The 22,106-nt window shown below is 37.9% G+C and overlaps 1 protein-coding gene across 1 annotated transcript in view; it reads right to left on the bottom strand.

Annotated features, from left to right (window-relative positions):
• The window catches only part of LOC131432511 (latrophilin Cirl), a 79,304-nt gene that overhangs the window by 7,444 nt on the left and 49,754 nt on the right, over positions 1-22,106 (bottom strand). The window contains exon 3 of the mRNA XM_058598839.1: positions 20-3,184. Coding sequence (XP_058454822.1) covers positions 20-2,959 — 2,940 coding nt within the window. The 5' untranslated portion in view covers positions 2,960-3,184. The remainder of the gene's footprint in view (positions 1-19; positions 3,185-22,106) is intronic.

Here is a 22,106-nt window from a genome sequence, read left to right as displayed (position 1 = left end):
GATTATTAGTGGCATTTACATTGTTATTGAGCCGCTCCTGTACGGCCAACCGATGGTGGGTGGCAGTTTCGTAGCCCACTCCGAGAGTTCCACCGGGGCCCCCGGCTGGGGCCAGATTGTTGAACGTAGTTGTAACCAAATTGTTATTGTTGTGATGATTGTGGTGACCGGGACGCATCAGGTGACCACTATCGGCAGTCATCAATCCGGCCGAGCTGTTGTACTGCTGCTGCTGCTGATGCTGGTGGATGTTGACGTCCAGATGGTCGGTAGCGCCACCAGCACCCAAATGGTGATGCTGGTTCGAACCGATAAGACCGTGGTGCTGCAGATGATTTGGCAAATGCAAATCGGCCGCAGTATTATTGGCCGGCTGGTGATGACGCCGACCGTTGCGGACTTTGGAGAACACTCCGTTGAACAATTTCAGTACAAACAGTGCTATCACGACTATAACGACGCAGATTGCTATGCTGATGTAGATTAATATTTTGATATCGTCGTCGATTATGGATAGCAGCGAAAGTTGCGTTTCGTCAATAGCGTCTATCAGTAGCGCAAAGTTAGTCAAATGGTTGCACATACACACCGTGTGGGTGGTGTTGGTGTACTCTACGTAGCAGCCATCTTCGGACCATGCGTGGTCAATGTAGTTCCAAAACACACACGCCGGGTTGGACACATTTTTTGTCCGTAAATGTTTCAAAATCATGCGTATAGGTTGTGACAGTTGAATATGGCGTCCTTTGCCGAGACTGGCGGAAATCACTTTACTGTTTAGCAGTCGCTGCCGGGGCGTAGACGAAACATCACTCTTGCCGGCACCAGCCGTAGCGTCATCCTGTTCCAGCTTGTTCTGATCTACCCGTGGCTGCTGAATGTTGCTAAACTGTGGTCTCAGTATCTGCTCCAGCCGATCGAAGGCAACAAACACTATCCGCACCAGTCCACCTTCACTGTTCTCGATCAGTGCAGCCTTGGGCAGCTCAATCAAATCATCGCTGACATGCCATCGTTCCTGGCTAGAGTCGGGAAAAACTTCGTTCTTAACGAAGTTGCGCGTCTCGAGAACCCGTATCGATAGGAGGATGTTTTTCACTTTCTGAACCACGTGCCGCTCCCGTAGAATGGTGTCGGCTAGCAGGAAGGCATTGTCTTCCAAGCCCGTTAGCAGTGACGTTGCCACACGCATTTGATCTTCCACACTTAAATCCAGCCAGCTGGCGTGTTGAGATTGATCCAACAGATTGCTTCCTGTTTTTACCACACTATTCAACAACTCGTACACTAGTGATTCCCGCTGTCGCTGGTCGGGAATTGTTTCGATATCGAAATGCATCTTCTGAGACATCGTCTGAATGATCTTGGTGGCGACTAGCATATCTCCGCCGTACAACGTTTTACTACTCGTCACCTGCGACAGATCGTTCGCTATCGAGATCAGCGACGAATCCTGCTGGTTGACTCGAATCTCTAGGTTATTGAGCCACAGCGATCGACACTGTGTCAGATCCGGCTGATATGAGTACCACGTCGCCACAGCACCATCCGCACCATTCCTACCGCTAAGATTGCTATTAAAACTAATATCACTTTTGTTATTATCATCTAGAAATGATTGTTGCTGTTGCTGCTCATGCTGCAAATGCAAACGCTGCTCGGGCGTCAGTGATCCTATTGCTACGCATCGCCACTTGGCAATACCAGTGGCCCCACCAGGGCAGGGCTGAACGTTGGCCTCCCCAACACGTGTAACATTCCAAAACAAGTTGCGTGCCGTCGTCGGACCGCACGCATGACTCACATCAAGCACATTGTTCACAGCATTGTTGCTATCGCTGGTACCACTTATGCTATTACTATTACTATTGCTACCACTATTACTATTACCACTACTGCTGCTGCTGCTGCTGGATGAGTCGTGATTATCATTCTTCTTACTGCTAGTGCTTCCACCTACTGAAACATTGCTTTCACCGTAGCTCTTGCTACCGTCACCACTATCTCTATCTCTATTAGCATTGGATAATACTGCCGTTTGCGTCGGAAAATAGTCCTCGTCATCACCAAAGTCTTCATCGTCTTCCGGAGCACCATCACTTTTATCAACGGCATTCTTCGACTGCTTCTTGATGCCACTGCCACCGGCTGCATCACTAATCTGCTTGATGATCGCCAGATCGTCGTTCACACTTTTGTTGTCAAATCCTTTGTTGCGAAATGATGGCGGCGATTGCTGGTTCACTATCAGTGTCTGCTGCTTGTACGGTGTCGTTGGTTTCACCTTGGCCGTCGTCGCTGAGCTGGTCGTTGCCACCGAGGTCATCCCGAAGCCTGCCAGCGGATCGGAGAAATTCAGTTTACTGAGCACCGGGTTTCGAACGGTGGACGTACTCCAGACGATCGGCTGCGACGTCTTCAACCACGGTGGACTTGGTCGATTGGTGGTCGTAGACGATTGAGCCGCCGAAACGCACTGATAGTGCGCTTCTAGATACTTGTGCGTACCCGGGCAGGGATCTCCGAACATGTTGGTTGAAGCGAGCACCGAACAGTTCTGCTTCTGGGCACATTTCGAATGCAGAACCCGCAGACTTTTCGGGGACATACAGTTCACACTCCAATCCACGTTGCCATGGTCGTTACAGATCGTGATTGAAAACCGCCCGTAGTTAGCCCGAATCAGATTGATCAAGTCCCCATTTTCGCACTCGATCATGAGCGTTTTACCCTCGCATGCGTACGCCGTTTCGTATTTGGGGGCAATGGCGAAATTGAGCGACGGGAGCGTCATTAACAGTAACGCCACACTGCTCCAAACGCTCCAGTGGAAACAGCTGGCTGCCGGTGCCCGAAACCTTCGTCTTCTTCTGCTACGATTGCTATTGCTATTACTTCTATTTGTAGTGCTGCTTGCCATCCTATCAAATACTGACTTTAGTTGCAGTGGCCGAATCATTGCTATCTGGCTGTTCGCGAAGATTCTTTCCACTTGTGCTGGTCTAGTTCTACCACCGTTTGTGGATGCATATCATGCCCACTCGGTGCTAATCCGATTCGGGATAGTTAAGTGCTGCCGTTTGGTTGACTGGTGCTTCTGCTGCTGGGTTTGCTTTTGACTGTGGAAATGCTGCTGCTGCTGCTGCTGTTCTTGATGCATACTTTTCCGGTGATTGCAAATTATCTGTTGAGGAAGGGAGAGAGAAAACAAGAAAAAGAACTTGTTAATCACGACAAACGTGAGGACAGGAGCTTAGTCTAAATTGAATTTATCGGAGAGAGGAGACAGACCGACAGACATTCGCTGCATTTCTCATTTCATTCGGACAGGAAGTCGACTGCGGTTACTAATTGACGGAACGTCTACCGAAACCAATTGGTCAACGAAATTGCGGTTGGACTTTGTTTTTGCTGACTTGTTTATGACTGTAATTGGTGTGATGACAAATCGTTTCATTATTTGTTTAAATCGAGAAGAGTGCTCTTCATATATAATCATTTGGTTCACGTTACATATAATCAGTAAACAGTCTGTCATTTGCGTTCATACAATGTAAACAAATGGTTTTAAATTGACACAAAGTTGTTGCTCAAGTCGAGTTCAGAATTTGAACGAGTGCTTAGGATGAACCGTAAAGTTGTGCTAGCACTTCAATTTGAAATGTTGTGGTTGAAAAAAAGAAATTGAAGACAGGACACCTGTAAAATTCTCATATAAATTAACTATATGGTAATATTAGTATGATAAAAAAATGGAAATGCGTTTGAAATCGTGCGCATGTTGATTGTCAATCGAAATTGAAATCCAAAAAAAAAAAAGAAATATCAACAAGCGGAATTCAACAAACACGCGATTCTTTGAGTTCCATATATAAAGATCCTTTACTTCTGGGAGAGAGATCACTATAAGCAAATGTATTGCTAATTTGAATAAATTACTTCAGTTGCATGATTTTAAATTAAAGTCGTATTAAAGTGAAGCGATGGTTTTTATTCAAAATTTAAAGAAAATATACTAAACAGAGGAAACGGAGTAGTATTAAATCACAGTGAAACTGACTAATGAATCGAGTATAAAAGTGTCGTGTGTTCGAATCAGTTCGTCGAGATCGCAAAATGTCTTTGCGTTTGTATACTTTATTAAGAGACATTAAAAAAATAAGAATTTCTCAAAACTGGCTAGTAAAATCTTCAAATTTTGCAGATCTTGTTAGTTGATGGCCAAACAATCTAATTTTGAACAAACATCTAAAATGGAATTTACTTCGATATCTCAGAGACAGTAAGTCTGCCTTTCACAAAAAAAAAAGATCTTATGATCTCGTATCAATGCCTCCCAACCTTTTTATAACGTGGATCTCTTTGGAACCATAAAAATATTTTTCGCGGACCCTCCTGTTTTAAATAACTTTGCTGCACAGGAACTATAGAAAATTACATAGTATCAGTGGAAAATGACGCACAATTTTGAAAAAAAACTGTTTTAATTCACCTAGTGGTGTTATGCTTTCTTTCTTATATTATTCATTTTCTCCTATATATTACAGCAGAAATTCCTCGAAACACAATTAAAAAAAAAACGCTTCTTAATCTACCTGGTGGTGTGCCTTTCTCTTCTTCAAAACAGTCTCATGAAAATATTTTGTATCCTTTTATTAAATTATTTCTGACACTCATTTTTGACACCAATTGATTCAGATTAAATCGAGTAGTTCACATAAAGCATGCTTCAGTGTTTATGTCACACAGTCGGCATCACTTTTCCATCCAAGCGCTTCCAATTTGTGTTGCCTAATTGTATGAGAAGAGTGATGCTAATCTAAGGAACTTCTTCTAGTCCACTTAGTCGAATTTTCATAGATCTTGAAAAATCATCATAGGGGTGGGTACATGAAATTTTTGATTTATTGTCGTCTTGAAAAAATCGGCTTTCTGGGACTTTCCTTCCCAGAAAGTCGACTCAAACAAAATTTTTATTTGAAATGACACTAAATCTCGACGTTCCATGCAATTCTAAGAGGTTTGGCATCCAAAATCAATTTCGGAAATCTCATGTACTCCCCCTATGGTGATTTTTCAAGATCGAACATTTTCAAACCTTAACCACCGGGTAGCACCTCTTATCCGATTTAGTTCAAATTGGAATCGGTTTAGCCAGCTCCGAGAAACTTGTGCGGTAAAAAAAACAACGCATTTTGTCGGTTACGTCACTTATACCATCATATCTCCCGAACCAGAAGTCGCAATAATTTAATCTTCGAACTTGATCAACGGTTCACTACTAGCTTTCAAACGAGCCTAAGCTTGTTGTAATCGGGTAAGCCATCTCTGAAAAAATTGCGCGTTAAAAAAATCGTTAAAAGGGGCACATGCGTACGCACACACACAGACATTTTCCGATTTCGTCGAGCTGAGTCGATTGGTACATAACACTATGGGTCTGCATAATACTACAACATTGATCTACAAAATATTACGCAATTCATAGTCATAGAGACGATTTGATTTTGAAAAAAAATGCACACACACACACACACACACACACACACACACACACACACACACACACACACACACACACACACACACACACACACACACACACACACACACACACACACACACACACACACACACACACACACATCAAAGCATAGCAGTTCAAATTGACGGTTATGTACCCAAAACACAAAATCAGGCAAATACATTCGCCCCTTTCGATTGTTCGCTACATCCGCGCAAAACAAATAGTTTACCATACCGAAGGCGTGTGCAAAGTCTCGCACAAATCGGAGCATGTCGATCCTGATTTTGCCATATTGCCTTAAGACCATTGCACAGCGGTCAGAAACGGAACTCTAGCGAATTGATTTTTTGACAATAAAATTATTCGAATTACTCAACAAACAATCTGCTTTCGGCTGTGCTTTTCTGTGCATCATTTTTAGAAAAAGTAATGCATAAGACACTTGTAGGGCTCATTTGAAATAATCATTTTCAAAAGGTGACATGTAAAACGGGCTCATCTCGTAATAAATTTCGTATATTCGTAAAGCGGTAGTGCTTAAAAGTTTAAGCACCTCAATAAATAAATTAGCAATAATTAGTTTGACAACTTTCTAGTAGAATTGTTCTCAAAAAAGTGATTTTTCAAGAGCCACCCTACTGTTTAAACGAAAAAAATTATATAACGCGATAAAATGAAGAATGTCTTCTCCAGCAAAGCTGTTTAACATACAATTTTCTACAACTTTACATTAAAGTGCAATCATTTTAAAATTAAATTCAGAAATTGCAATGATTGAGTGAAAACATATATTGAAGATGCCAAATGAATGAGAAACTCGCAGGAAATATGATTTCATGGAAAAAAGATATACCCAGAGTCAGGACTCGAACCTGCGTTCTTAGGCAAACCTTGCATACGCGTTTAAAATTTCCGCCACCCTAAAATATGATACACATATTTCTATAATAGCATCTGAGCTGGTAAAGCGTACATCGAACAAACGATCTAAATCCTAGCCGCCTCACGACCGGTACCCTTATATCCAAACATCTAGTGTTTGTAGTCTGATGAACAGAGAAGATGTTTGGATATAAGGGTACCGGTCGTGAAGCGGCTGGGATTTAGATCATTTGTTCGATGTACGCTCTACCAAGTCAGATGCTATTTTAGAAATGTGTCTATCATAGCTCAGGGTGGCGGAAATGGTAAACGCGAATACACGTTTGCATAAGAACGCAGGTTCGAGTCCTGCCTCTAAGCGATTTTTTTCCAAAAAATCGTCTTTTCTGTGAGTTTCTCATTCATTTGGCATCTTCAATATATGTTTCCACTCAATCATTGCAAAACTGATCTTAGTTACGACGACTACGTCAAACCAACTAAAAATCAATAAATCTTTAAATTCAGAAAGCGCCATTTGATCACAAAAAAAATTTTGTCTCACTCCACCTACAAAAAAATTATATTCAATATAAACAATGCTTTCGTCTCCCTAATTTCCAGTTTCGGTCTACTATGCATTGTGAAGTGCGTCATCGTGAGTGGTATATTTGTTAAACGGCAATCACATAGCTTATTTTTTTAAGGTTGCTTCAAACATTTCAGGCTGGAATATGCTACGCCTTTATATGCTCTATCACACGATTATGACGAAAATATCGTATTCTGTGCAATGTATCCACTTACATTTTCTTTTTTTTACAATTTTGTGTAGAAATTTATGCTACGTGCAGTAGTGAATGATTTCTCTTAGTTCAATTACGTAAATTAACAATCAGTTGATTCGTAAATAGCAACATCTAGAGCAACCTAATGTTCTTCGCGAATGCGGTAATTAATTTCTATTTCGTGAGCCGCATTCATCATAGTTGACTGATATAATGAATAAAACATTCAACCTATTGTACAACAGGCCACGCTCTAACGATTGTAGAAAGTAGGAAATGTTGTTTGAAAATACAAAGAAAGGCAGAGAACCGTCGCTTTTTTTTTGACAACATTTTTCGACTTCGTTTTTCTCATTGCTATATTGATAAATACCAACAGAAACAGCAATTGTATGCAAAAAATAATTCAAGTGCAGTATATGTTAAAGTTGTAGAACGAGCTCTTCAACCAATTCAACGTCTTCAGAACAGGACTTAGTGACAGCCGAGCTGAAGGTAGAACTTCTAATTCTCTTGATTACGTTGCTGTGCGGTAAAATTATATTTTCGATAGAATATTCGATGGGAACCAAATTGCACTGTCAGCACACTTCTTCCCATTCAAGTGACTTTCGCTGCCAATATCCATTCAAGACTCGTTGAATTCACTGGTAATTGAATAACAGCTCCTAGTCATTTGGGTTTTGGTTCGCTACACTTGAATCGCTAACAACTCTGCCATTGTCATTGCCTCAGCGGTCCAAATGAATAAGCATGAGCATCAACGAGAATAGATAATCATTCCCGCCGGAATGTTAAACAAATGGCGGTGGTGGCACTTATTTGTGTTTTGGATTATCAACAACAATTCTCGTCTTTTCAAACTGCATTGAACCGAGAGCAGAAGAGTTAAAAAGCTTTGGTTGTGAGATGACGCAATAAATTTCGATTTATTCTATGATTAACCTGACAAATACAGAGACTTGTTTATCACTAATCTATTATCTTGAACAAATTATTCATAAGAAACTAAATTACCAGTGATGGGAACAAGTTACAGTTTCAGATGGACAATACTTTGAATTTATAATAAATCCTCGAATATTGGAAAATATAGCTGTTAACCTACTGTAGAAGTAATTGTATATACCTTATGATAAAAAAAGAACCGGAATTTTCATTTTAAAATTCCCGCGCTTGTCCAATCGGTAAACTTTTATTCTCTCAACGTTGGCAACACTATACACATTCTGTCAAATTTTGACGCATATCGTACGATTAGTTTTTGTTTGGCGTCTATACAAAGAAGTTGAAAAATTTTCGTGTGGCGATTTTTATAATGGATGAAAATTTAGAACAACGTGCGTGCATCAAATTTTGTGTTGCAAATGGATTTAAGTGTTCTGAAACGTTGAAAATGTTAGAAAAGGCCTTTGGTGAATCGTGTCTAGGAAAAACACAGGCATACGAGTGGTATAAACGCTTCAAAGGTGGCGCTTCGAAGGAGAGCCGAAACCGAAAAAAGAACGCCAAAGTCGGTAAAAAATCAAAGTTATGCTGACTGTTTTTTTTTCGATATTCGTGGTGTGGTGCACTATGAATTCCTTTCGGACGGTCAAACGGTTAATAAGAAATATTGTTTGGCCGTTATGCGTCGTTTGCGTGAGGCCATTCGCAAAAAAAGGCCAGACTTATGAAAGGAAAACTTATGGATTTTACACCACGATAATGCGCCGGCTCACACAGCGTTGGTTGTGTCGCAGTTTTTGGCCAAAAACTCAACCAATATCATCAACCAAGCACCGTACTCTCCAGATATGGCCCCGTGTGACTTTTTCCTCTTCCCCAGACTCAAATTGCTATTGCGGGGAACGCGTTTTGAGACCATAGAGACCATAAAAGAGAATTCGCTGCGTGAACTAAAGGCCATACCTTCGGCGGCCTATAAAACTTGTATGGAAAATTGGATCAAGCGTTGGCATGCATGTATTGCTACTTTAAAGGCGATAATAAAGAAATTTATTAGAAATTGAAATTTTGCGTTTTTAATAAAATTCTGGTTCTTTTTTTATCATAAGGTAGAGATGGTTAGAGATGGTCGGGTTTTGGGTATTTGTCGGGTTCGGGCTAAAAAATTTGGTTGAATTTCTGGTATTCGAACCCGAATACCTGAGTTTTTTTTCTGGTTCGGGTCGGGTACGGGTAGATTTTTATTTTTTATTGGGTACGGATCGGGTTAGGGTTTGGAGTAAAATATTCTCGGGTACGGGTAGGGTATGATTAAAAGTTTTTAAATTTCGATCGGGTACGGCTCGAGTTCGGGTTAAGAAAATGCTTACCCGACCATCACTAATGCATGTATATATCAATGTATGAGCACGTGAATGAAACAAAAATACGCAAGTCAAAAAATTATAGATAACCTGTAAGTAACGGCAAACGGGTCTGAAATAAAGCTTAGGTTACAAGGTTGTCTACTTAATCTTCAGATACAATACATAAAGAAGTAGGTACCCAGCGATTGACATACTGGAAAATGACTTATGGATTAAAAAGCCAAAATGAGAACTGGACTCGAACCCGCAATTTTCTCCAATATTATGAAATCGTTTTACCATTCGAACTACCCTAGACGTGATTAAACACAATTTTGAAGGCAATTAGATTAAACAGGAGTGTAAAATAAAGATTTTGCTGATATCTTTTTGACAACACTGTTTTTGACAGATCACGTGTGAATCGTGTCATTGTCAAACTTGTTCAGTTTGGTCTATAATTTTATCATGAATGGGCGCTGGCAAAGTTGGAGGAAGATCCAGATTTTTATCGAAAAATTGTGTTCAGTGACGAAGCTAATTTCTGGTTGAATGGTTAGGTCAACAAGCAAAATTGCGCATCTGGAGTGAAGATCAACCAGAAGCATTGCGAGAGCTACCAATGCATCCCAACAAAATGTCACTGTTTGGCGTGGATTATGGGCTGGTGGCATTATTGAGGGGCAGTTTGTTCGCGGTTCGTCTCGTCATTCATTGCGCATCGGTGGTATTGTTGTTGATTTCGTTGCTAGTTGCTGTAGATGCGTCTTGTTGTACAATGTTTGCAGTTGCTGGGTGGTTGGATGGTAAGTTGTTAACTGCAGCTGGTGTACTTTGTTCTATAAGGGGTACGTTGGATGGTTTCGTTGAAGAGGATGCTTCACTGTTGTTGGTGACTGTCACAGGTATGCTTGGGGTTGGTGTGAAGGAAGCACCGTTGTCCTTTGGTGTAGTTGTTTCCTTGTCCAGTTTATCACATGGCTTACCGTAGTGAACAGCTTTTTGGCAATATTGACATGTGGCCATCTGATTGTCATAGGTAACAAGTGATTTGCACGGGATCTTGACCGAATGTCACATAAGAAGGTATAGGCCTCCTCAAGCGCATGCGTAACAAACGAACGCCATTTAGAATACCGGGGAAAAAAGGCGGGTGGGTAATGTCAGAGACATAACTGGATGTCGTGAATACGAAAACAACTGACAATCAATTAGTTGATCAATTGTATGAATTATGCAAGCATTCCCCTTTTCCACATATAGGCTTCACTTGATCTCGATTACTGTGAATTTCACACAGCGAAAAGTGCAAAAATCTAACCAAACTGTTCTAGATTTACACTAAACTGAGGATATTTCCTTTCGATTTGCGAACAACAAATCCTAATAGTTCTTCAGAAAACTTTTGGAGCCATTAGCCATTGCTCTCCACCGTTGCTTTTTCATCCATGCAAATGACTGGCAGCTGTGACGTAATCGCTTTTGTCGGAAGCGAAACTAGCTTTGCGAACGGCACAAAATACATCTCCTCGCAGTGGCGATAGAATCCAAACTGATTCAATTTTTGTTAGGAGCTTTCTTTTACGTGATTTCGTTTGTAGCTTTTTCATTAATGGGCGGTCCTAACGGCTATAAAAATAGTCGCATACAGAATTTTAATGTCGATTATTTTATTTTAGATTTGCATAATTTATTGAAAGAAACTATCAATATGCTGTAGGGATTCGTTTCTAGCATTCAGAAGGACCAAATTGAGGAACTCACTACGATATTCATTACTTTTCGGAACATTTTTCTCGAAAGATTTGTTGTACAGCAGCAGATATTTTGTTCTCTTCCTCAGAACGCGTTCTGATTGGCTGGTGTTGACATGGGTCAAATGAGACAGGTTTTTCAATAGTGTACTATTGAAATACTTCAATGCTTTTGCTATACACGTTTAAGTTGAAAAATTTCGATTCTATTGGTCGTTAGATTATATAAATCTATTCACAGATCACTGAGCTATGAGCTTTAAAAATACGAGAAAAGCAAACGCGCCTTATGAATTATCCTCTTTGATACTCGTTTATACCAAACATTTCAGAAAAGTTTAATTTTGAACTATTTGAGAGAGATTATGTCACACAACTGAAAATTTTATCATAAAATTGTGATCATATTTCCGATGGCAAGTAGAAAAAATTATGTTGATTCGTTAGATACAACAAGAGATATTCACGATCAAAAACTTATCACTCTCTCAGAGGGTAAATTTTGAAAAGGCACCCCATAGTAAAGTAAGTCGTATTCACGACAAAGTTCTTCTACTATTCTTTTTCGATAGAGAGAATCTCTCCGTATTGGGACATAGTTTTGCGAATATAAGGATCGATGAAGCTTGAGGGAAGATCATGCACACGCACTTCTATAGCACTATCTTCCATATATACTAGAATGTTGTACTTGATATTTTCATGCTCCACATAGTGCACATTATTATTGTCTTTAGCGAATTGAATTGCATCCAACTCTTCATGGAACTGGATATAAACCACATTATTTGTCTTATTGCATTGAAGTAAATGCACACGTTTAATATCAAGATGCATTTGCTCCTTAAGCAAACCTTCAAGTTCTCGTATTGAAGGTCGAATTTTGCACTGTCTGAAGTCAACAACAATTGTATTCTTTCGTGTCGACGGTAGCTTTTGTTCGTTTGATTCACTCATTTCGGGGTCGTTCTATTGTTCACTACACAATACTGTACTTGGTTTCTTCTGTCCCGAACGTAAGCGGTTTTGTTTTATCGACTGACTTGGATGAGATGTGAATGCGAACTGAATAAATTATATTGATCGATTCCAATAAAGATTTAATCAAATCAATCTTAAATTTCCAAATTATGTTTCAGAATTTATTTCTAGAATTCAGAACCTGCTTGGTGAAATTACATCCGGAACTTGAATTCTAAAAAACACTAAATTTTGGAACTTAATTTAGTTCCTTTATTCAGGTTCGGAATTCAAGTTCAAAAATCAATTTCATAATTCTAGAACTAAACTCATGAACTGAATTTTCTATCTGGATTCTCAACCAGAATTTTGCAACTGGATTCGTAGCCGATTCCATAGTTCTTGAAATCAGTTGCCTGTTTTTAGTTCTTGAATTTAGTTTTAGTCGTGGTCCAGAATATTGAAATGGTTTAAATAAATAAATGATGGCAAAATGTACTCAACAGTTTTAATTATCGGATAAATTCCGCAAATCGGTTCTTTCCAGAACTTACAAAAACATTCCTAAAGGATTATGCGAACTTTTCCTGTACTGAATATTTAAATAAACACAAAAATACAAATATTACATTGTTTGTTGAAATTATTTGCGTTTCGCATTCAACTCATCAGTGAATTAGCAGATTATGTTAAACTGCTAATGCCACCTGGCCGCCAACAGTTAGTAGTCATTTGGGGGTTTGGTACCTCTTGGGTACTGGTTCGTGCACTTTACATGACTAATTTGATTTATTTACGTTTCGCATTTGATTCCGATTCTCTGCGATTTCGATTCTCTGCGTGGGACTGATATGCAGGTATGGGCAATAATTGTCAATAAAACGCTCTTAATTTGCACATATGAAAAAATGTTTTAATCTACCGTTCTCATATCAATCATACAATCACATATAAAATTGTGGTTTTCTTTTAAACAATTTCCTTCAATTCTGGAAAGAATAACCGGAATCGCTTTGTTTACCCATCTACAGATAATGACTACCAATTGGAGTAATTTTGATGTCGATTAAATTTTTTTTACGTTTTTTGTTTCGCCCCTTTATGTGATGGTAATATATTTCAAAACACTTTACACTTTATCGGAAGTCGGATGCGTATGAAATTCAGGAATCCCATATGGGATCACAAGACCTTTCATTTGAATCTAAGTTCGTGAAAATCGGTCAAACCTTCGTTGAGAAAAGTGAGTGAGATCCATTTGGGAAAATTTGACCACTATTTCCAGTGCCGCAAGAATCGGAAACCGGGAACCAGGATAACCGAAATCAGTTTGTTTGACCGTCTACTGATAATGACTATCGAAAGGAGTAGTTTTGAGACCAGTTTAGAATTTTTGTTACGCCCTTTTAAGTGACGGTAAATTAACAAACTTTTTCTCTTTAATTCCGAAGCCGGAAGTAGGATTTAGGTGAATTTAAGAATTTGGATAACCCCTAAATGACCAAACCTGCATCGGCCAGAAATAGTCGAAAACACGTTTTCGTTCGGCACGTCAGAAAAGACATTGCACTTCGTTGCAAAACAAAAAGTGTTCTGTAAGTTGCAGAAACTTTACGTCTGCTGAGCGGTTCAAATTGAACTGCCGCGTTTAGCACTAAGCAATTCAATTTGAACTGCTCTGCACTGATGAATCAAAGACGAAACGTAAAAATAATAAAACCGGTTATGTGCCCTAGCACAAAATTTGGCTAACCCCTAAATGAAAATGAAATGAAGTTTATTAAAGGACCATAAGATCATTCATTCGAATCTAAGTTACTAGAAATCCGACACGCAATTTCTGAAAAAATTAACACGCATATTTTCATTTTTTTGTTTTTGCAACTTTTTACCTCACTCCGGAACCGGTAGCCGGATCTAAAAAATATTCAGGGATTTGGTATGGGACTACAGAACCTTTCATTTGAATTTAAGATATTTGATATATAACAATCAGCCCTACGGGTCTCGGTTCAAAAGCCGGTTTTCACAGTGATTGTATAACCTTTCTATATGGAAAAGACAAAAATATAGCTTTATCGCACCATACACAGCGTTAACATGCCATGCGCTGTTTCATTGAGGATCCCATGAGCTGTTGTCTCGCCACATCTACATGACAATTCTAAGAAGGAGCATAGTTCTGTCGATCGAAGAAGATATCATATATAATGATTTTAAGAGCATCAATTTCGAAAACTCGAGTTCTCGTTAGTCGAGTTATAAGTGAATCCACGATGTACTGCGGTTCACAAATCATAAGTAACACATGGGCTGAAAAGTCCCGAGCCTAACAAAGAGAACACGACTTTTTTGGTTCAAAATTAACTTTATTCATCAACGTAATCTTCATCAAGAGCAACGCAATCATTGCAGCGCCACTCTAACATTTCAACACCACTTTTGTAGAACGATCTTTTGCCTCAAAATAGGCATCGATAGCGATAACTTCTTCATTCGTGCGAAATTTCTTACCGGCGAGCATTTTTTCACGTCTGCGAACAGCCAGTAGTCGCTGGGAGTCAAATCTGGCGAATACGGTGGATGTGGGAACAATTCGAAGTTCAATTCATGTAGTTTTGCTATTGTTTTGATTGACTTATGACATGGTGAAGGGAAGTGATGATATGAATCCATGTTTCATCCATTGTCACATATCGATGCAAAAATTCCGATTTGTTGCGTTTAAACATGACTAAACACTTTAGAATAACTTTGCTCGTATATGTAACCAGGAAATTTATCCAAAACATAAATTTAATGGCATGTCTAAATATCTCGACAAAGCTTACTTCGAAAAGTATTCTAGTGTTTAGTTGATTAATTTGCATACGAACCTGGAAATTTTGCTTCGTTTTCGAATTGTTTTAGCAATAGCTTCATTTTTAAGAAGATTGCAAAAAAACGACTTTTTTTACCTAACAAGGCTGATGTACTGAAGAGTAGAAACCGAATTGATCATCGCTATTTATTAGAATTAGGATGCAATCCGTGCACCATTTTCGAACGAAGATTTCTAACAACTTCTTGATAGTGGAGATCTCAATACGTATAAGCTAATATCTGGAATGCATTGATTTATATTGATAAAAAAAGGAATCCTAGACTAGATGTTTTCTTTAATTAATGGTATTTATCGTATATCGATAAAACATTTGAAATGGTCCACTTTCACCTGGCACTACGACGTAGCATCGTCAGTTATACTACTACTGACCTATCACTCGCTCTGCTGAAATTGTCAAACAGGGAAAACACAATATCGAATGCCGAAACATGACGCCCGGGAGTAGGGAAAAAGACGGAAGCACATTCAAAAGCTTGTCCCAAGATTGGATCGATCCGTAACATACCACACCATACCGATGTGTCAGAGAGAAGTGATGTTGTTCTTGTACAGCTGGTGGTGTGGTAGTGATGTGAGTTGTACGAACGATAAAAGCAAATCCGAGAAAATACCAGGATACCAGATAACTTGTGCTATTCCAGAAGGTAATTGATAGTAAAAATTGCTGTTCAATATCAGCTTAAACCATTCAGATCTTAATTAATCTCCTAATTGGCCCTTGGCAGTAGCAACCAATCCAATCGGAACTACATACGTATACCTACGGAATAGCAGTGTTTGGGGAGATGTTTGCGTGCTACACGTAATACCATGCACGGAACAAACAAAATCCAATTCAGTCTGGCCTCAAAATAAGTGTCTGACTATCTTGTTTCGACATATGCTGCATGCGGTATGCTGCTTTTGTAGACCTACATTACCTATTCTGTGTCAATTTGCAAATATTTAGGAAGCATTAAGTATCATTACCGAACTTCACCGAGCTGTTTGTGCCGACGACCACAGAAACACGTCTTTCAGGCACCACGCCATTGTGGTGGCTGTCTCTTTTGTTCGATTCCCATTCAACTCGGCTAAATGTTATAATCCACTCCGGCAAAGAAAAGAAATCATCACATCACACACACGGTTGGGAATGGCAAAGGCCGTCGTGCACTCCACTCATGTTGACTGACTGGCTGGTGGTACAACTATAGAGAAACGAGACGAGTCCCTTGAGGATAGGAAAGCGCAACTCAAACTTTGGCAAAGCACTTACATGCATACAGCAGGTAATAGCCAGTAACGGGAAAAGTGGGGCAAGAGTGCTTTTTTTGGGAGTTTAGTTTATGTTTATCGTTCGAAATTATTAGGCTTATTAATTACGTGTAGAAGGAGCGAAGTGTTATTATTATTTGAGCATTATTTAGGATGTCCCGGTTTTACTAATCAAAAGAAAAAGGGGAGCTGTTTGTTGATTAGCTTACTTCCAGGGGAACGAAATTGCAACATAGTTTGGAAAGATTGGAAATCGACGTTTTAACCGAAGCTCGTAAGGCAGAACTTTCGCATTGAAAGGGTTTTTCTAATTGACAGGGTGACAAGTTAATTGCCGGTTTTTTCCCTGATTTTTCCCGGTTTGCGTTAGAAAAATTCCCGGTTTTTAGAATAAGCCCAAATTGTTTCTGATTAGATTTTTTTCTAATATTCCTTTAATTCAAGCTACAAACAGATATCCCATGTCAAAAAAGAACATTATAATAGGTCCACTAGTTGAGGATTGAGATATTTTTCGGGTATCTCGATGTATAAATTGTTTGGATTGGATTTTGGAACTAAATTTTTGAAACGAATTCTGAATTTGAATCGGAGTTATGAAACTAAAATTCAGTTCTAAAATGGATTCCAGATTTGGTTCAGGATTTAGTTCCGCAGGTCAACAGTCTGGATCCAAAAGTTGAATTCAGGAACTAGATTCTGAAAATTTTTTAACTAAATTCCGAATCTGGATTTTAGAACTTTAGAAAAAAAAAACCGAATCTGGAATTTAGAACTTTTAGAAAATGTAATCCTGGACCGAAATTCTGTAACTAAAATTCAGCTGCATATCAGAAGGTTCAGAAAATCCAGAGGTCAGTGCTAGGGTTTTAGTTCAAAATTAAATATGAGCATGAACTTAGCGAGGCACCTCTCGCCGATGATAACGCAAATAGGTGAATAATTTGTTGTTTATTTGTTGCTAATTAGTTACGATAATTTTGAATTTGTTGCTCAGTTTTTTTTGAGTACTTCGTCAAGTTCATATGAAGTTAGCGAAGCCCCTCTTTCAAATATGCTTTAAAACAAATCGTAGCCCAGTGAATAGTTTGTTGCTAATTAGTTACGATAATTTTGAATTTGTTGCTCAATTTTTTTTTAGTACTTCGCTAAGTTCATATGAAGTTCGCTCTTTCAAATATGCTTCAAAACAAATCGTAGCCCAGAGAATAATTTTTTATTGATTTGTTGCTACTTAGTTACAGTAATTTTGAATTTGTTGCTCAATTATTTTTTTAGTTTTTTGTGTACTTCGCTAAGTTCATATGAAGTTAGCGAAGTCTTTCTTTCAAATATGCTTCAAAACAGATCGAAGCCCAGTTAATAATTTGTTGCTTATTAGTTACGGTAATTTTGAATTTGTTGCTCAATTTTTGTTTTTATTTTCTTGAGTACGTCGCTAACTTCATATGAACTTAGCGAAGTTATCAAACAAATGAAAACTAAATTGAGCAACAAATTCGAAATTATCGTAACTAATTAGCAACAAATCGGCAATAAACTATTCACTGAGCTTATTTGAATTTAGCGAAGTACTCAAAACAAAAACAAAAATTGAGCAACAAATTCAGAATTATCGTAACTAATTAGCAACAAAAAGCAACAAATTATTAACTGGGCTTCGATCTGTTTTGAAGCATATTTGAAAGGGGGCCTTCGCTAACTTCATATGAACTTAGTGAAATATTCAAAAAATAAAAAAAAATTGAGCAACAAATTCGAATTTATCGTCACTAATTAGCAACAAATTATTCACTGGGCTTCGTTCTGTTTTGAAACATATTTGAAAAGGGGCCTTCGCTAACTTCATATGAACTTAGTGAAGTATTAAAAAAAAATTAAAATTTGAGCAACAAATTCAAAATTACTGTAACAAATAAGCAACAAATTGTTCACCTATTTACGTTATCATCGGCGAAAGGTGTTTCGCTAAGCTCATGTTCATAAATTAAGTGCCGAATTCCAATCATTACCTTAAAGTTGGGTATAAATAAATGATATGAAAAAATAATAAAAAGAATTCTGGCCTCCAATTCAGTTTCAAAATTCACAGGTTCAGTGATCAGTTCAGTTCAGGTTCAGAACTCAGTCCCAGAATCTAGCATCAAAATTGAGTTTCAGAATTCAGTTCTAGCTTTAAGCTCCAAAATTCGGTTCAATAATTCCAGATTCCGAACTCACATTCATTAATCTCAAAATAACTGAACCATCCGATTTATTCGTATTCACGCTATCCGGTTATGTCTCTTCCATTACACACCCGCCTTTTTCTGAATAGGATTCTAAAAGCTAAGCATCTCTCGTACAATAACTAGAATAATGTCCAGAAGGAATTAGTTCTTCATAATGGCTTCTGGCCAGTTTCATTTCCAAATAGCCCAACTAGTTTATCTTTTATGAGAAATCCTTCTACAATTGAATTTCAATTTAACATTTGTAGTGCACTAATTACTCGAACTAACTTTGATTCAGATAATCTACCAATACATTCAATACAAGGATTTCAAAAAGAGCAATGATTTATTCAACTAGTTCTATATGCTACCACCAATGGGCTAGGATACAGATCTCATACCGAAAGAAATATAACACCTGTAATTGTTTTGGGCAATATCGATACAGAAACATATTATTTTAATCATTACATGATTGAAGTCAGGAATCTATCAGTTCCAAAAGTTCAAACTTAATTTAATTCTCCTATCATCGCCAATCTTCAACTTTGGCTTCGTAGACGTCAATACCAACATTCTAGTGATCCTATCATGAAATTCATAGTCGAGGACCTTCAACCGAAAATTAAATATAGATTTACTGAACAAATCAATCCATATTCTAAACCTCTCTAAAGTTCTATACTAGTCCTCAGGAAGCATTTTCAGTTTTCGAAGAAAAAAATCGAACGCTCCCTGCCAACGGTGGATAAGGTCAAAGTCGATAACTTTTTTTTTCAATTTTGTGAGTCCTATGGAAATCTCACACAAGTATGAGCATAACACAAGTGTTTGTCTCGAGGTGACAATATTGAGACAAATTATTATGATACTAGAGCTTAAAACTTAAAAAAATCTTAAGACTCTTAAGAATTGGTAATAATATAACCAGTGTTGGTGATTGCCGAAAATTTGACAGAAGCTGCTATATTGCTATCTATATTGTATACAACATTTTCAATCCGGTAGAAGATGCTATAAGAACTCGAGTCTCTCAATACATGAACCGCGAGAGAATTTTTCTACATTTCTTCGCTCCACTTCATACTCTGAGTATTTCACGGCCCATGAAAAAATATACAGTCTGATAATGATCGTTGCTGTGTGGAATTTGCCAAGAGAGAATCGCAAGTTGACAATTATCGCAGAAAATCGAATCGATGGTTCATCTTGATGTTTCTCATACTAGGTTGCAATATTTCAAAACCCTTGTGTGGAGCATTCACATACATTTTCATAGACACAACTTATACAAAGGTTATATGCACATAGTTAGAATAAGCGGCAATAGTGAAATGATTCTATCGCAATTATCAACTGCCTGTATAGAATCGGATCGCGAAACGAGAATAAGCGACCGTTTGTTGCTTCAGAGAGGATCTCCACAGCGGCGTGCTAACCTTTGATTCTCAGAAATGTCATCGAGAGAAATTCACTCTCGCACTGGTGTCTATTCTATGTTAAATGAGCCATGTCGGGTGTTTGTTGTTGCGATGTTTTCCATTTCTCTTTGATGGCACTGATTGAATCGTGTGAAGAGTGAAGATTGAACGTTCTTTGATACGATAAAAGCCATCCTTGAATATAACTATAAATTTACCCGATGTTACTATGAAACTATCCTAACAAATTTTTTTATTATGAGCTTTCATTGTGCTGCTTGATTTAAAACTGCTGTTAAACCCTTAAAAATCGTTGGACGAGACATGGAGTGTTGGCCGAATTTCCAATAGAACTCGTAACACATTTACTGCTACTACTAGCTCAAACACAGAGTGTTGCCTACTACTTTTCACCTGTTGAATAAAAAAATCAGGATACTGAAAATTGTTACATATATTTGAACTATATATATCAGTTCGTTTGATTCAAATTTAAACACCCCCGGGTTATAATGGGTTAAGTTCTGCAAACGTTGGTAAATTGTTTTAACTGTAATTTCATCATTTTTCATATCACACTAATCAAAGGGTGTAGCCGGGTTTGCATATAAAAACTGCCCCCAAACAGAAATAAAATTTATGTAAACAGTATTTCATGTGAAAACAAATGTTCAAAATTTTCGATTTTTTTTTTATTTGCATTTATAATTTTGGTACCACTCTAGATTTTACATCAAAAATAAATCATTTATGAGTACATTACGCTGTATTTTATTCAGATTATTTGAAAATGTGGATGGGTGTAATATCCGATTTTAAAAAAAATCTTTCGAAAAACCATGCGTCTCCATCAAATTTTCATCCGATGAAGACGCATGATATTTAGTTCCAAAATCATATATCACATGCTCTTGGAACTTATACCATGTGTTTCCATCTGCAACTTCCTAAAATTATTTACACACGCCCATACGTCTGTCTCGATTTAGCTAGTCATGATGTAGGGAAACAGTTAGTTTGAACGAATTAGTGAGCATGTTGCCAGCGGACGATTGTATTTCATAAGGAACGACCAGTGAGGGAGACATGCATCAGAACTAATGAATTGGCAAATATTTAGTTTTTAATATACTGAACTGATAAGTAATTTTTCTAACAATTGTTGTATTCAAATCAAAGTACACAGTAGTACACAGTGTCCCGGGTTAACGGTTCAAAACATAGGGCACTCGCCTTCCAAGCCAGTTGTTGTATGTTCGAGCCCCAACCTGGATGGATTCTTAGTGTCAGTACTACAATCCTAGTACTAGCCAGAATCGGCTGCGAAGTCTGTTGTAACAAAAAGGTCAAATTCCACAAAAGGAATGTAATGTCAAGACTTTGATTTACACGGTAGTTAACTTTAGAAATATATTTTCGCTATACACTGAAGTCTCGTTTTATGCGAGTTTACGTACCGCATAAAAAATCGCATAACTCTGAAAATTCGCATAAAAACCGCAGAAGGGAGACCGCATAACTTTGAAAAATCGCATAAAAAACCGCATAACTCTGAAACTTCGCATAAAAAAAGTCGCATAAAAAACCGCATAAAAAAAGACCGCATAAGAAAAGACCTCAGTGTATTTAGTGAAAGCTCTGAAGAATATTGAAAATATAATTCTTTTGCAGGCATAGCAAAAATGTGAGATTAAAATTGACTGCAGTGTATTTGTAGTCGATTCGATTTGAAAACAATAAATGTAAAATATTAAATATATTATTTAATTAATTTAAAGTTTTGATTTATGAACTGATATGAGTTTATTTGGTCCTAGACTATCATGATCTGCAAACTAGAGAAATTTATTAGCCAATTTAAATAATTCTCTACTTATCACATGGTTACTTATGAAAAAATACTCTTTAAATTGACATTTTTACTCTAAGTATGCCTATGTCAGGAACCGGAAGTTAGATCTGAATAAAAACCAGAATATTCTTATAGCATCTGAAGACCTTTCAGTTGAAAATGGTGTAAATCGTTCGAGCCAAATTTTGAGAAAGGTAAGTGACATTATTTTAGCCCTTTATTTTCAAAACTGGAAATCGGACCCGGATGAAATTCAGGAAGCTTGAATGAAACCGTAAGCTTCCATCTGATT

This window comes from Malaya genurostris, chromosome 2, assembly GCF_030247185.1.
Source record: "Malaya genurostris strain Urasoe2022 chromosome 2, Malgen_1.1, whole genome shotgun sequence".
Taxonomy (NCBI): Eukaryota; Metazoa; Arthropoda; class Insecta; order Diptera; family Culicidae; genus Malaya; species Malaya genurostris.
This window is presented reverse-complemented; position numbering and strand designations above follow the sequence as displayed.